Source organism: Fukomys damarensis, unplaced genomic scaffold (genome assembly GCF_012274545.1).
Source record: "Fukomys damarensis isolate Sample0158 unplaced genomic scaffold, DMR_v1.0_HiC HiC_scaffold_36, whole genome shotgun sequence".
NCBI classification, from domain to species: domain Eukaryota; kingdom Metazoa; phylum Chordata; class Mammalia; order Rodentia; family Bathyergidae; genus Fukomys; species Fukomys damarensis.
The window spans coordinates 28,711,102-28,732,924 of record NW_022900948.1 but is presented as its reverse complement, the minus strand read 5'-3'; the positions used below and the strand labels follow the sequence as shown (position 1 = coordinate 28,732,924).

Sequence of the window (21,823 nt, the reverse complement as noted above, 5' to 3'; positions counted from 1 at the left end):
TTAAAAAAAAAAAAAAAAAAAAGGATTAAGGGAAACTCTGTTGAGAATGAGTGTGTGTCCGTCGCAAGAATCTTTCTGGGCCCTTCCAAATCATGTCTTTGTTACATGGTTCAGTAATTCTGTTCAAATACAAAATACTCTAGAGAATTGCTGTTGACTCAAGTTAATCTTTGCTTCACTTGAGAATTGGGGCTAATTTAATTGATGCTCTGATGTTTTTGCAGCCCTTCTGTTACAATGGATGACCTGAAGAACCTTTTCACAGAGGCTGGATGTTCAGTGAAGGCTTTTAAATTCTTTCAGTAAGTCCTTGCTTTCAAGAAACACATTAATATTATTTAACTTGTTTTGTAAATTAAGTGTTCTGGTGGAAGGAGGAAATTTGGAAACAAAATTAGTTCTAAATACTTTTTATGCTATTTTCAGGAAAGATCGCAAAATGGCACTCATTCAGTTAGGATCTGTGGAAGAAGCAATCCAGGCCCTCATTGAACTTCATAATCATGATCTTGGAGAAAATCACCACCTCAGAGTTTCCTTCTCAAAATCTACAATCTGACTTTTCTGTGAAATTTTCTCCTAAACTGGACCATAATGTCAGTAAAACCTTCAGACATAGACTGAAGCTGCTGAAGACCAACTCTGCCTCTTTCACAAAAATAACTGAGTTTGATATCAAGTATATTAAAAACATGGGATATTCTTTTTCTTTTCTGTTTCCCCCTGCCAGTATATAATCCAAAGTTTGTTTTCCTTTCTACCGTGGTTTCTATGAAAGTATACCTGTAGAAAAAAATGTGTTTTCAGTAATTCAATTCCCCACATTAAAATCCATTTTAAGAGGACAGACTTTATTTTAGTTTGGGTCAGATCAGCCTTGTACGACATTTCTAAACTCCTTTGTACTTTGAGAGATTTAAGCATATGGATTTTTAAATTACTTGATGTAAGTAATTTAAATCACAACCAGGTTTTTAACTTTAAGATTCAAAAGTCTGACCCCTGTAGGAAATTATGTTCACTTTTAAATTATGTCAGATATTTGCCATGCATTGATGGTTGTTAGACATAAACACGAGTTGTATTGCAAGCAGATTTATAAGCATGCCTGTTTTGTTTCTGTGATTTCCTTTTTAACTCTTTGACACTCCTTTGAATAATGCATTCTCTTTTTAAGACTATTTGGAACAATGAAGTGTCTCAGCTGTGCCCAGGGAAATTTAAGTCAGATCCAACTAAGATATATTAAGATGTCAGAATAACTAATAATTTTATTAGAAAAATTATGTCTTAAATCTCAAAATGACACTTTTTGTTGAGTAATATAAATATAATATTGGGAAATTTTAAAAAAGTAATCCTACTTATAAACTACTTTTTTATAATTGTTTTCAGAAAAAAGTTTACAGTCTTATGGAAAATATTCAGGTCTATCATATGGTTTGACAGATTTTTTAAAAGTTATTTTTGGTAAGGTCTTCTTTTAGAAAAAAAATCTCAAGGGTTTTTTGTACCACTATAATCTCTAATACTTATTCAGAATTACTGTGTACTTAATTTCTTATTATGTGCCTTATTATGTGCTTAAGATGTAATAGGTTAGAGTTTTATCTAAATATCTTGAAAGCTATATTGTGGGCTTGGTGAGCATTTTGTTTTCTCTTTCTTTTGGTAAGGATTTAAAAAGGGTTTTTCATTGCAATTTTAAATGGTTTTCAATAAGTAATAGTTTTTATTCCAATTTTTGGTGCTTTGGTACAGAGATGGGGTAGGGAAGGGTGAATAGTTTTCAGAATACTCAGTGCACACTTGTAGGCCTCTACGTTGTGACTGGTAGCAGTTGTTGCCAGTTATCACATACCAGTTTGGGGCTGTAGAATGCAATGTTTCTGGTTTTTGTCTAATCTTTATTGCCCATCAGAATTTGTCTCAGGATTACTTGGTTCTTCTCAGTACTCAAGTGAGAACTTGGCTTTTCTTTGTTAACATAATTTACTAAGTGCTCACATATTAGAGTATGAGAAGGTGGGTTATTTTTTATACTCTGTTCCTTTTTCTCTTTTTGGTTGAATGTAAGAGTGCATTTTAATGTTGCTTCAGTGATTGTATATTGTAAAATTATTTCTTTTTAATAAGAAACTGCTTTTGTTAATTATTCCTTCAGTGCTTGATTAGATTTTTTTTAAAGCAGGATTTATCAAAAGGATCAACTTTATCCACCTGTTTTACACTTTTTGTATTTTTTAAGTGGCTCATCTCAACTTTAAAAAGAATATCTCAGTCTTTCTGCTGTATTCTAACCATTAATTTGAACATAGGGAGGTTTTTTAATAAAAAAATTGCAAAAAAGATTAGAGATTGAAAGACATAAAATCAAAATTCACTCAACACCAAGTAACAGTTAGTTGGTAGAATAGGAAAGATGACAATAAGTTGAGACCTTTCAAATGATCAGTTTAGTATTGGCTGAATACATAGGTATAATCATTTACCTAATTGGGTTTTTTTTTCCTTCCGCTTTGAAATATACTTTTACCTACACGATGAGTAGGGAAAGGGGAAAAAAATTGAGACCTCCCTAAATTTGCTGTTTTTTTCTTCTACACAGGCACTGTTAATAATTTTCAGTGGCATGTTAAATTGGATTACTTCATTTGCTTTAAGAATTACTGTGTAATTTATTAATTCATGATTCTTATAACATCCAGCATAAGTGTAGCAAAAGTTACTGATATCAGAAGGTAAATCATAATAGTGTTGAATGTAATTTTGAAGTAGGAGATGGCCTTTAAGACTGAGAGAGAACATTTGAATCCTTTTCAGGGATTTGTGTAGATAAGTGTGTGTGTGTCTGTTTGCGCTTGTGTGTGTATATAGATCTGTATATACATACATGCGTCCTTCTAATGTATATACATATGCACATTACATACATTTTAATTTATTGACAAAGAATAACCAAATTAAAATTTGGAAAAGTGGGATATTCTTGTTTTTAAAGAGCATGTTTGAAGCCATCAGATTGTGTTTAAAATTAGCTGTAGCACATGGATATTGTCCATTTTGAGCTCTTGGCTGTTTGAATTATAGAAGTCTACAGTATTTGTGTTGGCATAGTTTTTGTAAAAAGATTTAAACATATCAGGGTGGTGGAAAAACTAGATCTGTGTATTTTTATTTTGGCATGCATTTACTCAATATCTGCTACACGGTTTATTTTTGCTGTTGATCTGCTACCGTATCCTATTTTTAAGTTTATTTACTTTATTTTAAGGAATATTGATGTATCATTTTTGAGGTATCTTGACTTTTACACAAAGTATACATGCAGGACTTTTAAAAATAGCAGTACACATTTAACAGTAGCAATCTATGCCAAAATGTTTTAAGATTTGAATAACTTAGATAGTAGTAAAATGTGTTTTATATAAGATACAAAGTAGCAAAATTTTGTAATCCCTTAATTGATAATTTATTTACTGGAGAGTATCAGAATTACCCAGTAGTTCCTACAGAATGCCGTAAATTACTTAAGCCTAAATATTATCAGTTAATTGTAACAATGTTTGGACTTGGTTTTTAGAGCCACATTTCTGCCTGCCTGATTGCTTAAGAGAGCAAGGCTTTCTTTGGCTCCACCTACTGTGCTGATCCTAGGTTCTGCTTCAGTGAAGAATTAGCTCTTATTGTCAAAGACTCCTTGTTATCAGATCACTATATTTATATTTTAATATGTTGTCATGAAGTTTCTATTAAATATTTTTGGACAAAAAAGTGACAAACTTGAAGTATGTGTCCTTTTTCTGCCCCAACAAATCATTAACTACCTTGTTTGCCAAACTGTCAGCCTTTAAAAAAATCTAATGTGTACTGCTATTTTTAAGCCAAAAAGAGAAAGCAGCTATGTGTGATGCATTTTTCTTAGCCTTTTCTTTGTCTCAATCTGTTATTAATGAGAAAACTGCCAGACCTAAAATATCCTACTTTTGTGCTAAAACAATTTAGATTGCACAAAATTTTGAAGTATAACTTAGCTGTCTTTCAAAAGAATTTTGTTATCTACAAGACTATTACAGTCTTTTTTCAGAGCAACTTCTAACAGCTACTAGTGAATGGTTTAAAAAGTAGGAGATTACTAAAATCCTAATTTGGGGGGTTTTATAAAAAGAAAAACAAAACAGGACCAAAGTCTATGTGCCTTCTTCAGTAGTCTTTATTGACCTTTTCTTCCTATTTGAGACTAAGGTAGTATCAGTATTCTGGTTTTCAGGAAATATGTACTATGAAGTTTTGAGAGAATATTATCCCACAAGCTAGTCATGCAAGCAAATAATAGTAACTCTGTAAATGCATTCTCAGTTACACTTTTGCCTTCATCACGTAGTATTCATTATAGAGCTTGTGCTCATTCAAGAACAGAGCTGCTCTAAATCTCTTTGGTAGTCACCTTAGTTTTTGCAATCTGAGGTAAAGTTCCAGAGAACAGGGATACTTGTCTGGTCCAGTGACCTTGGTGATAATAGTGATGAGTGGAAGCTGCTTAAGGCAAGCTTAACACTGTCAACAGATTTTTGTTGTTACTTTTCACTTGTTGAATTTATATCGTAGTTGTAATAACAGATATTTAAATAGCTATTTTTTTGGTGTCATTTAAAAGAGTCATACTCTGTCCTTCCCCCCCCCCCCCCCACACCTTCCTTCTCTCTTGCCCCCCATTTTTTTTCCCCCCCCCCCCCGCCATTTCCATTCATTGTTACCCAGATCTTTTAAAAATTCATCCCACATAGAAAGTACTAATTGTAAAGATTGTTGACCAGGAAAAGTTTTACATCAAAATGTCACCTCATTGCTCTGACCAAAGACTGACTGTTCTGATTTTAACTCCTCTGTCAAGCATTTTCCCCAAGCTCCTTTCTGAAAGACCCAATGCAAAGCGGCCTTTACTTTCTATTTCCTATTGGTGAATAGACTACTTAGAGAAATGGGAGTTTAAGCATGAACAGAATGGACTAGGATGACAAGAGTTTGATGGGCATTTTCAGTACTGTATTCAGAAAAAATAAATAGCACAGCTAGGAGCCTCTGACATTGTCTTGTGTTTTACGTGGTCTGTTCATAAAATTCCCTTTTTCAGTTTGTAAGAATGTTTATCTAACAGAAGAAAATGCTGTAAATATTTGTAACAACTTTTTTTTAACCAGGCCAAAAAAGAAAAAGGTTTTTGGGAACAAGTTAGCATATAAAGTGGTTTTATATAAAACATCAATTGTCTTGTATATTTTGATAAGCAGCAGTACCAGCTTTCATTTGTAATATGGCTTGTGGCATTGGAAGAAAAGGATTCTGTGATCGTTGAAGTGAATTATATTATAAATGCAAAGAGAAGATAAAATATTAAAAGCATATTTTCTAAATGCGTAGTGCATGGTTAATTCAAGCTTCTGTACTCTATAGTCCATTTCCTTCAGTTTGTATATTTGCTATTACTTGATATCGCTAATCTCTTTTCCTAACAATATAGCATTGTAGCATGCCTTTTAATAAATGTCATAACATCTGTAGTCTCTTAAATTTTTCTGTGTTCTTGTATGTACTTTGGGTTTCCCTTGTCTTACCTGTAATTCTAATGATGTCGTATTTTCTTTTTTTCCATAGTTATCCTTCTCGGCTTGTCATAAAGAGTATCAACACATAGTCAAGCAACTTTAAAAACAGAAAAAAAATTAACTGCTGCTCTTTTAATTTAGAGAATTCTTATTTTGAGGAGCAAAGTTCTCTCTCTCTCTCCCTCCCGTCCCCCTCCCTCTCCCTCTCTCCCTTCCTTCCTTCTGTGGTACCAGGGTTTGAATTCAGGACCTTGTACTTGCCGTGTAGGTCCATTGTCACTGAGCTACATCCCCAGTCCACGAAGCACCTTTCTAATCTTTTTATAGTGTACTTTTTTGGTCATTCACCTTTTGGTTATAAGTACATGTTTGGGGCAGGGGATTTAGCTCAGTGGTACCATGCCTGCCCCGCAAGAGCAAGGTCCTGAGTTCAGTCTCTGGTACCAAAAATTAAAATAAGTACATGTTAGTATGCTTGCTTGCTTAAGTGCTTTCCTCTTCTTCCCCCTTTTCCCCTCCCTCCCTCTCCTCCCTCCTCTCCTCCTTTTTCCCTGTCAGCCTCTCTCCCCGGTGTATATACCATGCCAAATTAGAGTTGCAACACTATCTCCGATTTGTTTCAATTGTTGGCTTCTCTATAGCATCAGTATACACACACTTGGAGACATGAAGTGGCATCTCAAACTGAGCTTTACTCTATTTAGTTAAAGTTAACATAATTACCAACTTCTTCCTATTGCTTTTCCCCATAGAAGTGTTTTACTTCTTGGTTCTTTAAAGAATTGCTAGATTGCAGGAGTCTAAGCAGCTTGTGTGCTTTTTTTCTCCTTTTTTTCTTTCTCTTATTTTCCCCTTCTCTCTCCTCCAGCCCCTTTTCTCCTTCCCCTTTCGTTCCCCCCTCTCCTCTCTCTGTCTTCTCTTTTCTTGTCTTTCTTGTCACTGGTTAGGTAGCCAAGGCTGGCCTTGAGCTCCGGGTCCTCCAGCTTCACTCAGCCTCCCAAGTGGTGGAGTCACAGGCATGTTTATTTTTAATAGAACAAATAGGTAATCATTCATTACTAGTCTTTGCTGGCTTACATATAAAATCTCAATTCCATAAATATCATGAAATAAATAACATACTTTTTTTTTTTTTTTTTGAAAGACAAGGTCTCACTAAGTTACCCAGGCTGAGTTTGAACCTACAGTCTTTCTATCTCAGCATCCCAGAGTATTGGGATTACAGGTGTGCAGCACCATGCCCAGCTACTAGTCCTTATTTCAATTGTAAGAGGTGTTACTTGAAAAAGATAAAATCCATATGGCCAATGGAAGCTTTTAAAATTTGATTAACTGAAGTATTTGTTTACACAGCAGAGGGTTTGTAACATCACTAAGAGTCACGTACCTTTGAGCATAAAGGGACCTAAGAGATGATCTTGCTCCATTTTAAATTGGTTCCGGAGTTTACACCAGAACCCAAATGTCTGACTTTATCCACTGCTGTGTTTCTTCGTATCCAGCTGTCACAGTTCCATACTACTGAGTGCTACTGTTGTTTTGATTTAAAGATCTCTGTGACATGAGGCTACTTAGGTATTCCAAAAACTACCAAAATTAGCATACAGGCATTGAGTACATGATGGGAGTCCTTTTTTTTTTTTTTTTTAAAAACCGGTGATGGAGCTCAGGACCTTGGACTTGCGAGGCAGGTGTGGTGCCACTGAGCTAAATCCCCAGCCTGGGAGTACTTCTACTGAAGGGTGAAATGCTTGTCTACTTCTACAGAATTTGAATTGATAATGTCTCATTTCATAAATTTAAGAAAAATTTAAAAAATATTACTTCTCGCAGTTCTAGAAATCCAAGATGAAAGTGTGAGTAGTGTGGATTTCTTCCAGTGCCTCCTAGGTTTATAGATCTCTTACTGTTTTCCGTATACCTTCTGGTGGTCTCTGCTCTGTTTGTGCCTGTGACCTAACCTCTTCTTAAAAACAAGTCATAATGGCGTTAGGACCCACTCACATGAGCAATTTTTACCTGAATTACCTCCCTGAAGACCCTGTCTCCAGTTCAAATTCTGAGTTATTGGAGGATAGACCAACCTATGAATTGGGATGAGGAGGGCACACAGTTCAGCCCATGCTCCTGCTTTAGTACAAGTTACTCATTCAGTTCACCAAATACTGATGGTGCCAGCAGTGGAGCCAGGTCCTGGGAGAGTTAAGGGCGACTTCCCCTTAAGGACTGTGATGTACTGGAAATGTCGGCCTACATCCATAAATCAAGTAACAACTTTGGGCCTAGGAAAAAGGGAGAAAAAAATTTCAATATACCGTATGGTGTGGGTATATTTATGACATGAAGAGATACAGTAGCCTAGTTTTGTAATATATTTTGAAATCAGGTATTGTGAATCTAGAGTTGCTCCTTTTTTTTTTTTTTTTTTTGAGATAGGGTCTCAATATGTAGTCTAGGCTGGCCTTGAACTCACTGTGTATCCCATGCTGGCCTGAAGCACTATGGTCCTCCTGCCTCAGCCTCCTAAGTACTGGGATTATACAGGTGTGAACCACTGTGCCCTTCTGTTGTTTTGTTGTGTTTATTTTTAATAGAGTCTGACTAGTCCAGGCCAGCCTTAAACTTTTGCTACATAACCTATGCTGGTGTTGAACTCACAGTTCACCTGCCTCAGCCTTCCAAGTGCTGGGATTACTGGTGTGCACTGCCATGCCCAGGTCTAACATTGCTTTTTTACTCACATTGCTTTGGCTGTTCTGGGTCTTACATGTTTCTAGGTGAATTTTAGAATTTTTCTCATTCTGTCATTGGAACTTTGATTGGGACTATGTTGAATATATTGCTCACTTTTAGCAATATGGTCATTTTAACAGTATTCTGCTGATCCATGAATATTGTAGCTTTTATACCTGAAATGGTTTTCTGGATTACTTTCTCAGCTAGTTCGTTATTGTCATGCATTAGAATAACTATTGGCTTTTTAATGTTGAACTTATCAAATCAGAGTCTTTTGATGGAGTCTTAAGGCTCTTGTAAGTACAGTATGGGTCATGTGGTCTGCAAATAAGGATAATTTTACTTTTTCTTTCCTATATGTATCCCTTTTATTTGTTTCCTTGACTAATTTCTCTGGTTCAGATTTCACGTGCTAGGAGTAGTAAGAGTGGACTTATCTGTATTCTTGATTTTAGAAGAAATGTTTTTGTTTTTCAGTATAATGCTATGGACCTGTAACATATAGCTTTTCTTATACTGAGGTATGATCCTTATATGCCTGGTTGCTTCAGGGCTCTCATGGAGGCATGTTGGATTTTGTTGAAGAGTTTTTCTGTCAGTTGAGATCATTATGTGACTTTATTGATTCAATTTATGTGGTTTATTATGTTTATATGGGGGGTTTTCTGTTGTTTTGTATTGTTTTGAGATAGGGTCTTACTTTGTAGTTAAGGCTGACTTTGAACTCATTGTGTAGCCCAGGCTGGCCTCGAATTCATGTTAATTCTCCTGCATCAGCCTCCTGCATGCCGGGATTACAAGTGTGCACCACTCTACCCGGCTGTATTATGTTTATTGATTGGTGTGTGGTGAGCCATCCTTGGAATAAAAACAACTTTATCTTGGTGTCTGATCTCTTTAACATGTGTTGTTTGGTTTGCAAGTATTTCACTAAGAATTTTTGCATCTATTAATCAAGGATATTGGTCTATAGTCTTTTTTGTTTTGTTTTTTAAGCAAAATATTTATTGGTACATTTTAGATATACAGAATGATAACATTCATCATGGGAATTTGTTACTGTACCCTAATCTGGTTGAGCATCAGTGTGATATTAGCTTTGTAGAGTAAGTTTGGAAGCATTCCTTCCTATTCTATTTCTTAAAATAATTTTAGGAGTATTGATTTTAGTGCTTGAAAGTTCTGGTAAAATTCAGCAGTGAATCCATGTAGTCCTGGCCTTTCCTTTATTGTGAGATTTTTTATTACTGCTTCGATCCCATTGCTTGTTAGTCATCTGTTTGGGTTTTTTGTACTCTTGGTTCAGTTTGGTCATCTATATCTAGAAATTTAGCCATTTCGTCTAGATTCTCCAATTTATTGGAATATAAGTTTTCAAAACACAGTATGATGGCTGGGCTGGGTTGCACACCCATGTAATCCCAGCACTTGAGAAGATGAGGCAGGAGGATTGCTGTGATGTTGAGGCCAGCCTGAACCACATAGCAAGACCCTGTCTCAAAAAAAAAAAAAAAAAAAAAAAAAAAAAAAACCAAAAAGCAAGGCTCTGCACAGTCTGTGTCTGTCTTTCCCTCTCTCTCCTCTCTCTCCCATCTTTCTCTCACTGTACTGGGAATTGAATCCAGTGCCCTCATACTGAACTTTAGCCCTTTAAGTTTGTTTTGAGAGAGGATGATGCTAAGTAACCCAGACCAGGCTTAAAAGTGTGATTTACTTGCCTGCCTCGCAGAGAGGGCTGGGAGCACAGGTGTGCACCATCACACCCAGTTTTTTCTTTCTTTTGGTTTCGTGAAGAGTTTATTTCACCTTTGATCTTCATTCTTTCCTTCTTTTGTTTAGGTTTTGCTTTGTCCTTATTTTTCTAAGACCTTGAGTGGTATCGTTAGATTTTTTTTTATTAAGTAATTGAGTTTATTGGTACATTTTAGGGATACAGTACAGTTACATTCATCATTGGGATCTTGTACCTTTACATGACAGGTCTTGGTTCTCATTTTTTCCCCTTGTCCCTGCCCTCCCTTCACCCCCTCCTCCCCTCCCCATTTACAAACACTTTATTTCCATCTTTTTGTTTTCTCACATTTTTTTCTTTTCCCTTATTACCCTTCCCCTACCCATCCCACCTTCCCTACACCTTTAGCCCCTTGCTTCCCATTTCACAATGTCATTAGATTATTGATGTGAGATCTCTCTGATGTTTTGGACATGGGTGCTCACAGCTATCTATGAAGTTCCCTTTAGTGCTGCCTTCACTGTAACCTCTGGTAGGTCATGTATTGATTTTCATTGGACTCTAGAAATTTTTCATTATCCTTTGATTTCTTCACTGACCCACTGATTATCTGAAGGTTAATTGTTTAACCTCTCCGTATTTGTATAGTTCCTGTAGTTTCTCTCGCTGTTGACCTCTAATTTTATTTCATTGTAATCTGACAAAATGCAAGAAATTATTTTAATTTTTTAATATTTGCTTTATGACCCAAAGATGAGATATTTTGGAAAATGTTCTAAGAACTGCTGAAACTACTGTATTGTTGAATAGAATATTCTGTAGAAGTTTGTTAAATCTGCATAACCTATGGTGTCATGTAACTGATGTTTCTTCGTTGATTGGGGGTTTAGGGTGACATACTTTTATTTAAATAATTATTAAGTCTTCTTGGAGGATTGTTCCCTTTACCAGAATGTAGTGACTTTGTTTTGTTTTCTTTAATTTTGCCTTAAGGTCTACTCGGCCAGGTATGACTGTAGCTACTCCTGCCTGCTTTTGGATATTCTTTACATGGAATATCACTTTCCATCCTTTCACCTTATGTATGACTTGCTGGTGAGGTGTGTTTCTTACAGGCACCCAAGGGTTGAGTCTTCTTTGTGTTTTGTTTTGTTTTTTTGAGACAGGGTCTTGCTATGTAATTCAGACCAGCCTTGAATTCACTATTTAGTCCAGGCCGGACTCACAGTTATCTTCCTACTTCAGCCTCCCAAGTGCTGGGATTACAGGCGTGCACCACCATACCCAGTGAGTCTTGTTTTTTAATACAGTCTGACAATCTGTGTAATTTATTTGGAGAATTAAAACATTTAGTGTAGGATTACTATAGGAAAATGTACTAATTCCTTTAATTTTTGTTGTTCTAATTTTTATTTTCCTCACTTAGCTACTTCTGTCTACAGAATTCCTTTAAGTGTGTCTTTTTGCTTTTGTTTTTTTGTTTTTTGAGATAGAGTCTCACAATATAGTTGAGACTGACCTAGAACTCACTATGTAGCCCAGGCTGGTCTCGAACTCACAGCAATCCTCCTGCCTCAGCCTCCTGAGTACTGGGATTTTAGGTGTGCGCCACCACGCCTGGCCTTAAGTGTATCTTTTACAGTGCTTGGCTGGTGGCCATGAATTCCTTTAGTTTATCCTTATCTTGAGATGTATTTATTTCTCCTCCAATTCTGAAAGATTACTTTTCTGGGGATAGTAATCTAGGTTGAGGTTGGCAGGTTTTGTTTTGTTTTTTTCTTCAAGACTTGAAATACATAATTCCAGGCTCTTCTGGCCATTAGAGATTCTGTCAATAAATATTCAGTTATTCTGATGGATTCGCCTTCATAATTTGTCATTCCTGTCTTGCAGCTTTCAATATTCTTCATTTGTTCTGTGCTCCATTTTACTTATAATATGGAAGGGTAGGTTTTTTTCTGGTCATGCCTGTTTGGGGCTCTAAATACCTTTTGTACTTAGATGTCCATACTGTTCCTAAGATTTTGGAATTTTTTACTTTTATTCTCTGAATATATTGCTTCTTGGCCATAGGGGTTAAAATTGAGTGTATTGCACTGAATAGATTATTTTATGTCTTTAGTCTATACCTCAGTGCCTTGTGAGTTTGAGCTTTTAACCACAACCCAGAGTTCCTGGATGTTTTGTTCATAATATCTTATCTTTTCTCTATTGCTAAGTGTGACAATTCATCATCCTGTCTTCAAGTCCTGAAATTGTCTTCTACAAACTGAATTTGGATTTCTTCTTTTCTTACTCCCTACCTCTCTGTGTTTTGTTTTGCGGGAAGAACATTTCATATTTAGCTTTGGGAACATCCACAATGTGTCTTTCTTTTTCCCCCCAGTAGATTTGGCTTGTATTTAGTTTGTTGCAATTAACTTTTATTTGGGCCCCCAGGATTTAGCTCATAGTGCCACCACCTGCGTTATAAGCACAAGGTCCTGAGTTTGTTCCTCAGTACAAAAAACAAAACAATTAATTTTTATTTGTTTATTTATCTGTACATCTTTGAAGTACATAATGATTACCTTTATTGTGGGGAGTTGATACAGGTACATAATCTATTTTACTTTTTTCTTTCCCTCCCTCCCTGCTCCTTCTGGTTCCCTTTTGGTTCTCTTTTCCTTTTTTATTTATTTATTTTATTTATATTATTTATCATATATATTTATTTTATTTATATTATTTATCATATATATTTATTTTATTTATATTATTTTATTTATTTATTATGGCAGTAGCCACTAATGATCATTTTTTAGATTTCATTAAATTGTAGGGCTGCAAAATGGCAAAGCTTTGATCCTGTCATTTCTCCTCCCTGTATTAGTTGGATTTTTTTCTGTATAATAAAAACATTCCAACATCATCTAGTTGGTATGGTAAGGTACAGTTTCTGTAGCAAAGGCAAGATAAATGGTCAGAGTTAGGGGTGTTAGCAGGTTTGATTTCTTCAGAGACTTCTCTTAGTTTGTAGATGACCATCTCGCTTTATTTTCATGTGTGTGTCTTACTAATATCCTCTTACAAGAACATTATAGTTAATTGAATTAGAGGCCATCCACATAACCCCATTTTAAAGGCTGAATCTCCAAGCCAGGTGTGGCACACATCTATAATCCCAACTACTATTAGGTGGCTGAGGCAGAAGGATCACAAATTCAAGGGTAGCAATTTGGTGGGACCCTGTCCCAAAATAAATACTAGGTTGGGGATGTAGCACAGTGGTAGAGCACTTGCCTAACGTGTGATGTCCTGAGTTCAATCCCTCATACTTAAGAGGTTCTCCACCAAGATGGATAAGCGGATTTATTAGAGGAATTGATTTGCACACGATGGTGATCCATACTATGGCTTAGTCTAAGTATGAAGCCCTCAGAACCAGGGAAACCAATCATGTAACTCTCAATCAAGGGCCAGAGGCCCAAGAAACTAGGAGGACTGTTGGTGGGAACTTCAGAATCCAAGGGCTCAAGAACTTGGAGTTCTGATGTCCAGGGGCAGAAAAATGTTATCCTAGTTGTAGTGAATAGGGCAAATTTGCCTTTTCTCCATTTTTTTCTTTCCAAACCATTAGCCAATTTGATGGTGCCCACCCATACTGAAGGTGCCCCCCAAGTCCACAGATACACCCAAGACTGTCTAGGTATCCTTTACAGGAATCAAGTTGACACCAAAAATTAACCATCACAGTCTTCAACATTTGATGTCCGAAGGGACATAATTCTGTCCATACCATGCACTTTCCCCGCCTCAGGATTGCAGAATTCTAAGAGAATCTTGAGGAGTTTAGGGGCCAAAATCTCAGAAAAGCTGTCTTTCCCCTGTATTTTACTGGTTGGGCTCTGTGCTGTTTGCAGGAAGAAAAAAATCAAGGAATTGAGACCAGAGATTTGAAAAGCAAAATTCTTAAACTGTTAAAAATGTAGCTGGGCATGGTGGTGCACACCGCCTGTAATCCCAGCACTTGGGAGGCTGAGGCAGGAGGATTGCTGTGATTTCAAGACCAGCCTGGGCTACATAGTTCCAGGTCTCAAAACAACAACAGCAACAACAACAAAATGTAATTCTCGAGCCAGGAATTGAGCTCAGTGGTTCCACTGCCTGCCTCACATGTGCAAGGTCCTGAGTCTGGTAAAAAAAAAAAAAAAAAAAAAAAAAAAAGTAACTCATGCAAAAGATGGTGAACATGAGTTCAACTTAATGAAGAAGCCAGCAGAACGACAAAGCTAGAAAAGAACTCAAACTAGATTGCGTATAATTAATGGAGCAAGGAATTCTGAAGAGTTCTTACAGATATAAAACCAGTTTGGGCTGGGGATGTAGCTCAGTGGTGCAGCACCTTCCCAACAAGATAGAGGCCCTGAGTTCGATTTTTGGCACCATAAAATAAAATAGTTAACCTGCAGGCAGTTGAATCATGACATTTGGGTGTTCTCTGATAGACATTTAAAACACCTGTAGCAGTTTTCTTCAAGTTACTTTAAATTACAGTACTGTCAATCATTTCAGGTATAGATACTTTTCATGCATAAAACTCCCACTTAGAATCTAATCATTTTCCTTCATATTGAGACTCCTTGAATAACTTGGCCAGCCCTGTATTTTTAAAGAAATGGTTCTCAGGCTGGAGTGTAGCTTAATGGGTGAGCATTTGCCTTAGCATGTGCAAGATCCCGTATTCCATCCCCCACACTAAAAGTTTGAACCTTGGCTCTGTGTATAAAGAGCACCCATGATCACACCCCAGAGAAACTGGTGAAAACTACAACCACTTAAAGCCTCTGGAAATGATCCTATGGAGAAACAGCATACAAAGAAACTTACTCAAGAACACCTAAGGGCCAGGGATGTAGCTCAGTGGCACCATGCCTGTCTGCCAAGTGCAAGGTCCTGAGTTCGATGTCCAGTACTAAGAAAAAAATATCTACAGGAATTGGTTAAGGTAGGAGTCTTTGCTTTTGAACTAAGATTGCTTCCTCATTCTCCCATCTACGTCCCCAAATAGACTGCTGTAGCCAAGAACATCCTCTGATGCCCAGATGGCCTTCTGCAAAAACCAGAACAGCTTTTGTTATATTGCTCCCAGCACCTGTTGCTGTTGCTGAGAGACTACATCCCAAGTGGGGTCAAGAGGTGGAAGTTTCCTTCTCCAGCCATGACTCCCCTCATGGGCGTGGCTACTGAGAACAGTGGGAGCTGTTTACTTTTGCCTTGGGTGTGTGGTGATTGCGTGCCAAGAAAGGTAAAACAAGAGGACCCCATCTGCTACCTACTGACAAGTACTCTTTCTCAACCAGATGTTACCCAAGGTCCTCGAAGCTCTTTTCCTCATAGATTTTGTTCTTGGAGTTTGTCCTGAAGACCTGATCCAATTTAGAAACCCCCACTTTGATATCTGATAGCTCTCTATCTAATTTCTTCAGCCCCCATCTGATCCCTTTGATATCTGATCACTTTGGCCTGCCTCAGAAAGATTTACTCCTACCTTAACGTCTCCTCTTTTTTACACGTTATACATCCCAACTCAGCCATCTTACACATACCAACCCCCTGCTCCTAGGCCTGCAAATCTCTGTTGTCCCTCCGTGTTCAGGATTGAGCTTGATCCCTGCTATTTCAGTAGTTTTGACATCTATCTATCGCGATGGATCTGAACAGTCTTCTTTCTTGCTTAGCAAATTGCCGAATAACTTACCTTCTATACTTCTGCCACCAACCAAGAACTCAGTCCCCAAAAGGGGAGCTGAAAGAGCTTATTGTCCCCACTCCAAGCTCTAGTGCCCTGACCCAGAGAGTGTGCTTTGGGAGAGAACAAGGATGGTGGGTGTGGTGAAAAGTAGCAACAACCAACAGTATATGGAGTGAGACAGCTGGAGGAAGCCTCCTGGGTGTCAAAACACCTCAAAAACCACTCAATCAAAGATACCAAAACTGCAATGGATGAAATGTAGAGCGACTATTGCTACGGGACATGCTTGAAACATTAAGTTGACAATAGGGTGGCGGAACAGCTGTAGGTGCGCAGGGCAGAAAGGAAGTGAGCCCCTACCAAAACCTCTGGATTCCAGAGTGTACCTAGCTAAGCTGCCTTCCCAAGAACAAAGATCAGAGCTGAACATGGTGCAAGGAAAATGGACTTCACTAAAATAATCCAGTTATTATACTAAATGAATAAAGGAGCCCCAGAGAAGCTGGGGAAACAGTACCCAGCATCACTACAAAGTGTTTCCAACCCAAAATTACAAGGTTTACAAAGAAACAGATTTATAACCCATATAACCCCCCCCCCCAAAAAAAAAACCAACAAAAGCAAACACAATAGAAATTGCCTGTAAGAGAGGCCAGGTGTCAGATTTGTCAGAGAAAAAGGCTGTAGCCTATAAACATGTTCACAGAACTGAAGAAAGCTAGGATTAAAGAAGTCAAAGACATAACGGTATTGCATCAAATAGAGACTATCGTAAACAAGGAAATAAAACAGCCAAATTGAAATCACTGAGTTGAAAAACATACTAACTGAAACTTAAGTTTCACTAGAGCAGTTCACCAGACATTCTTATTCACATAAATGCTGGTAAGAGCAAGCAAGTCGAACAACGGTGCAGCCCTCTACAGTAGAGCCCTGACAGAGAACAAGTTCCCTCCTATTTTGCCATCCCTGCCCTTAGCATCTGGGGCTGCCCTGAGATTACTGGCACATTCAAGAAAGAGGAAGAAGGAAACTGCCTGCTGTGTCTGCCAGTGTCCACGGGGAATCATGAGGTCCTCCTTATTGCTCTGTGCTAGCCAGCTTTCCATTATAACAAATGCCTAGGATAAATCAACTTTACAGAGGACGGGTTTATTTTGACTCGCAGTTTTGGAGATTTCAGTCCATGTTCAAATGGCCTCATCGCTTGGGGCCGCACATCATGACCTCAGACCTCCCGTGAGGCCCCCTCCCCGTTGAAGGTTCCTCTACCTCCCACAGTGTCACTCTGGGCGCCATGACCACATGGGCATTGGGGAGATGCTCTGGATCCAAACCAGAGCAAGCTCATTGGCTACAACTGTGTCATGTGACCATCTAGCTGCAGGAGAGACCAGGAATATATAGTTCTCCATCCTCTACACTGGATATATCAGAGGAAAAAGGAGGTCTGGAAAGGATATTGGGTAAGTCAGCCAGAGTGACTGCCATAAAGTGAAGATGGTACCACTCGCACAGAGGAGCCTTTGCAGACAGCTAGATTCCTTATCCTGCCAGCAGTTTCTTTTTCAGCACTATTTTTTTCCACTTAAAATTTTCTTTCCTCAACTCTTTCCCCACCCTACCCCCTTCGGTACCAAGGGTTGAACTCAGTACCTTGTGCTTGCCAGGCAGGCATGGCTAAATCCCTAGCCCATCCTCAACTCTTTTTTTTTTTTTTTTTTGAGACAAGGTCTCATTATGTAGTCCAGGATGGTCTCAAACTCACTGGAATCCTCCTGCCTCAGCTTCTTAAGCGCTGGAATTACAGATGTATGCCACCATGCCCGGCTCGTCAACTCTTTTTTATTCTTTGCACAAATATCATACCTCCCTTTGGGTCATTAGAAGTTTCAAATAATGTAAACACCATGGCTAAACAAAAGTAATGGTGATTTATTTTTTTTGGTACCAGGGATCAAACTTGGGACCTTGCGCTTGCAAGGCAGGCGGTGGAACCACTGAGCTAAATCCCCAGCCCAATAGTGATTTTTGTGTTTTTTTGTTTGTTTTTTGAGACAGGGTCTCACTATGTAGTTGAGAATGACCTGGAACTCACTATGTAGCCCAGGCTGTTCTTGAACTCACAGCGCTCCTCCTGCCTCAGCCTCCCGAGTGCTGGGATTACAGGCGTGTGCCACCACACCCAGCTACAACCCAATGGTGATTTTTAAGAAGAGATATATTTTAAAATTTTAAGCATTTTCAAACCTTCCTACTGTGATGTTATCTAACGTGAGTGCTAAGAGTGCTGGCTTGTCACAAGCCCCACGCATTGTGGAAGGCACAGCATTTTCAAAGCCACACCTTCCACCCTGGTTTACACAGCCGGAGGTGCAGGCAAACCAGTTTAGCAAAATTCCCTTGATGGAAATGATACAATGACACACAGAGGCGCTTCTCTCCTTTATCCCTAAGTCCCCAGTGTGCTTTTCTAAACATTTTCTTATGCAACTAATTTAAATTCGTATTGCTTAAACCCCTCTTGAAGCTTTTTCTGGCACAGACTGAATATCAGGAAGACAGAGTTTCCCCTGCAGTCTTGCAAAGGAAATTTGGGTCTATCCCTGACACATGAAAAGTTACAGCTTGCAGTTGGGGTGGATGAGGTGGGAATTTGCTTTTCTTGGTCATCAACTTCAAAATCTTTAGAGTATCTTAAAATGGGGAAATGAAAAGACATTTTAACATCAGCTTGAAGGATTCAGAAATGGATTTGTGTTACAAAGGGTGACGGGAACAAGGTTGGTATTTGAGTCTCAGTACTTCAGATTAAATGTCTTCAGATTCAACTCTATATTCCAAACAAAATAAGCTCAATTGCAAATTAAACCTTTTTTTTTTTTTATGAGTTTGAAAATGTTAGCCTCATCCCAAAGTAGGGCAAATTTAGCCAAGTGAATCTTTCTTTGGCCACCCATAAATTTAATATGAGGTTGAAGAAATTTATACATATTTGGCCTTGAGATTCAGATGTTCACAGAAATAGGCAAAGAAATCTGGTTGTAGTCTCCTTGTCTTCTCATTGCTTCCAACAACTACCAGGTAGTCTAAAACAGCCCCATCAGTTCTCTGTCTCTTTCTCCTCTTTTCTTCTTGTTCAAATCTCATACCTTCCTTGGACATTTCACTACATCTACTATATAAGTATTGTCCGTTTCATAGCATTAAGAGGTTGGTCCTTTCGCTTCCCTTCCTTACCCTCCCTCTCCCCTCTCCTCCCCTTTCTTCCCCTCCCCTCTCTTCCCTCTCTCCTGAGGATCAAACCACTGAGTTACACTTCCAGCCCATCCCCGTCTTTTGGTGGTTTTTTTTTTTTTTGAGACAGGGTCTCACTATGTAGTTGAGACTGACCTGGAACTCACTATGTAGCCCAGGCTGGTCTCAAACTCATAGCGATCCTCTTGCCTCAGCCTCCCGAGTGCTGGGATTACAGGCGTGAGCCACCATGCCCGGCTTCCCAGCCCTTTTTCATTCCATTTATTTATGATGTTTGGTTTTGAGGACAGTGTCTATGTAGCCTAGGCTGACCTCAAGCTCCTGCCGTGGCCTTCCTGTTGCTGGCGTGGGCCACGCCCTGAGGACTCTTCCCTCGTTCATGGGATCAAGGTTCCAGTAAAGGAGACTTTATGCAGCACTCAAGAGCTTGTTCTTTCCCTCTCTCTCTTGCCCTCTTGCCATGTGAAGTCACAGAGCTAAGGCTCTTGCTAGATGCCTGTGTCTTGATTTTGGATATTGTAGCTCCAGAACCCTGAGCTAGAGTTTTTTGTTTGTTTTGTTTATTTATTTTGAGACAAGATCTTGTCCAGGCTGGCCTCAAAGTCATGATTCTCCTGCCTCAGCCTCCATACTGCTGGGATTACAGGCATGTACCATCTCTGCACCCAACTCCAAAGTAAGTCTTTGTCTGTTATACACACATTGTGTAGTTTTAGGTGTTTTGTTATAGCAGCACAAAACACCCAGCCAGTCACCTCTCCATACTCCATTCTGTCTTAGTCTCTTACTCCTCCACCTCCTGTGTTCTCCCGTTGTCTCCTAGCCTTTTAAACATGCTCAAGTCTTTCTCAATTTAAAACAAAGCAATAGGGAGGGCATGGTGGTCCATTGTTGGGAACGGGGCTAAGTAACTCAGATCCCACAATCCCCAGGTTGGTGTTGTCTTGGGCCAGGGAAGTTTGTGGAAGGCCACATGCCCCCTGGCTATGGGCAAAATACTGATGGCAACACATTCCTGAGGGAAGACAGCCTCTGCGGAGGGGAGTTGTTCATCTAGAGGCATTTGGGTATAGAGAAAGTCTAGCTCCTCATTAATTTAATCCTTACCCACACATTCTCTATAGTTGCTGTCCATGAATTGTGTGCTACTCTCCCCCTACTCTTCTCATTGGCTAATAAAAGTGGACCAAACGTGGAGTTTTATTTGAGTCTGTCTGCTACAGTTGGGTCTCCTTCTGGTCCCCTCTTTATATCTTGAAAATCGTCTCTCTCTCTCTCTCCTCTCTCTCTCTTTTACTGGCGATTGAACTCAGGACCTTGCGCTTGCAAGGTAGGTGGCAGCACCACTGAGGTAAATCCCCGGCCCTCTGTCTCTTTCCTTTATTCCTCATTGCTCCCCACAAAAGGTAGCTGAGGGTCTGATGATACCTTAGTAGTCCATGCCTATAATCTCAGCATTCTGGGAGGCTGAGGCAGGATTTCAAATTTTAAAAACTAAATAAATAAAATCCCCAATCCTCCTTTGTCTACATCTCTATTTTTTATCTTGTCCTGAATAGCCAAGCTTCCAAAGAGAAGCAATTCTGCCTTTTGCTACATTCATCAAAGTCCTCAACTTTTTTTTTTTTTTTGCTATGTTGTAGAAACACAAAATCAGAATTTGCTTTAAAACAAAAGCCTACATACAGTCCCCTTAAAACAGAACACATAGCCGGGAGTGGTGGCATACGCCTGTAATCCCAGAATTTGGGAGGCTGAGGCAGGAGGATCACTGTGAGTTCGAGACCAGCCTGGGCTACATAGTGAGTTCCAGGTCAGTCTCAACTACATAGTGAGACCCTGTCTCAAAAACAAACAAACAAAAAAACCCAGAACACACATAGGGCCAGGGATTTAGCTCAGTGGTTCCGCTGCCTGCCTCAAAAGCATAAGGTCCTGAGTTCGATCCCTGGTAGAAAAAAAGAAAAGAAAACAGCACACACTTTGTATTTGCAGTAGAAATCATAGCACAGGTGGTGATGGACTCACAATGGCTGCGATGACCTTTGGCTGACAAATGTGCACTGAGTGCCACCTTGGTTTCGCGGCTTGTTCTGTCGTATTTTGAATCTTTTTTATTTTGTAGTAGAAAAAACAAAGAATTTTTAAATTAAAATGAAAATATTTTCTATGCTGTTCCCAATCTGAAAATCAGATCTGTGCCCTTTCCCACATCCTGACTGAGAATCACTGAGCTACATAGGAAACATTTGGGGAAGTAATATTCCTTCTTTCCTTCTCCTACGTGGACCGTGAATCCAACCAGCCTTTCTGATCAGCAGCAGTGACATCCCCAGGAAGTGCAGACAATTAGAACACAAATACAACCTTGCAATTACAGCGCTGAATGCCAGGTGACCTTTTTTTCCCTTACAGTGGAAATGTCACTGCCATGTTTCCCTTTTAATTTGTGACTAAGGATGAATGTCATTACCCGCCGGCTCTTTCTCTTCTGATTACCAAGCGCCATATAAACAACACAGCTACGTGTAATTTAATTTCCAAAGACTGCAGATCTATTTAAGGGAGGTCATCCTTTAAGGAATAGGAAAGGCAACACCTGGGGAGGTGACGTCCTTGGAGTGACCAAGACAATTAGATATCTTTAGGTTGAAAAAAATGTGAAGATAACTCCTGGCTCTAAACTTGGGAAATTATTGACCACTCAGCGCACTGGAAAGCAGCTAAAGTACTATATAAATTCCCATGGTCACGAAG

The 21,823-nt window shown here is 38.8% G+C and overlaps 1 protein-coding gene across 4 annotated transcripts in view; it reads left to right on the top strand.

The window, feature by feature from the left end:
• Ptbp3 (polypyrimidine tract binding protein 3) overlaps positions 1 to 2,896 on the top strand; it is a 99,039-nt gene extending 96,143 nt beyond the window's left edge. For all 4 annotated transcript variants that reach the window (XM_033759131.1, XM_010639344.3, XM_033759130.1 and 1 more), the window contains 2 exons: positions 225 to 302; positions 427 to 2,896. In XM_033759131.1, coding sequence (XP_033615022.1) covers positions 225 to 302; positions 427 to 559 — 211 coding nt within the window. In that variant the 3' untranslated portion in view covers positions 560 to 2,896. The remainder of the gene's footprint in view (positions 1 to 224; positions 303 to 426) is intronic.
• Positions 2,897 to 21,823: the final 18,927 nt, after the last annotated feature.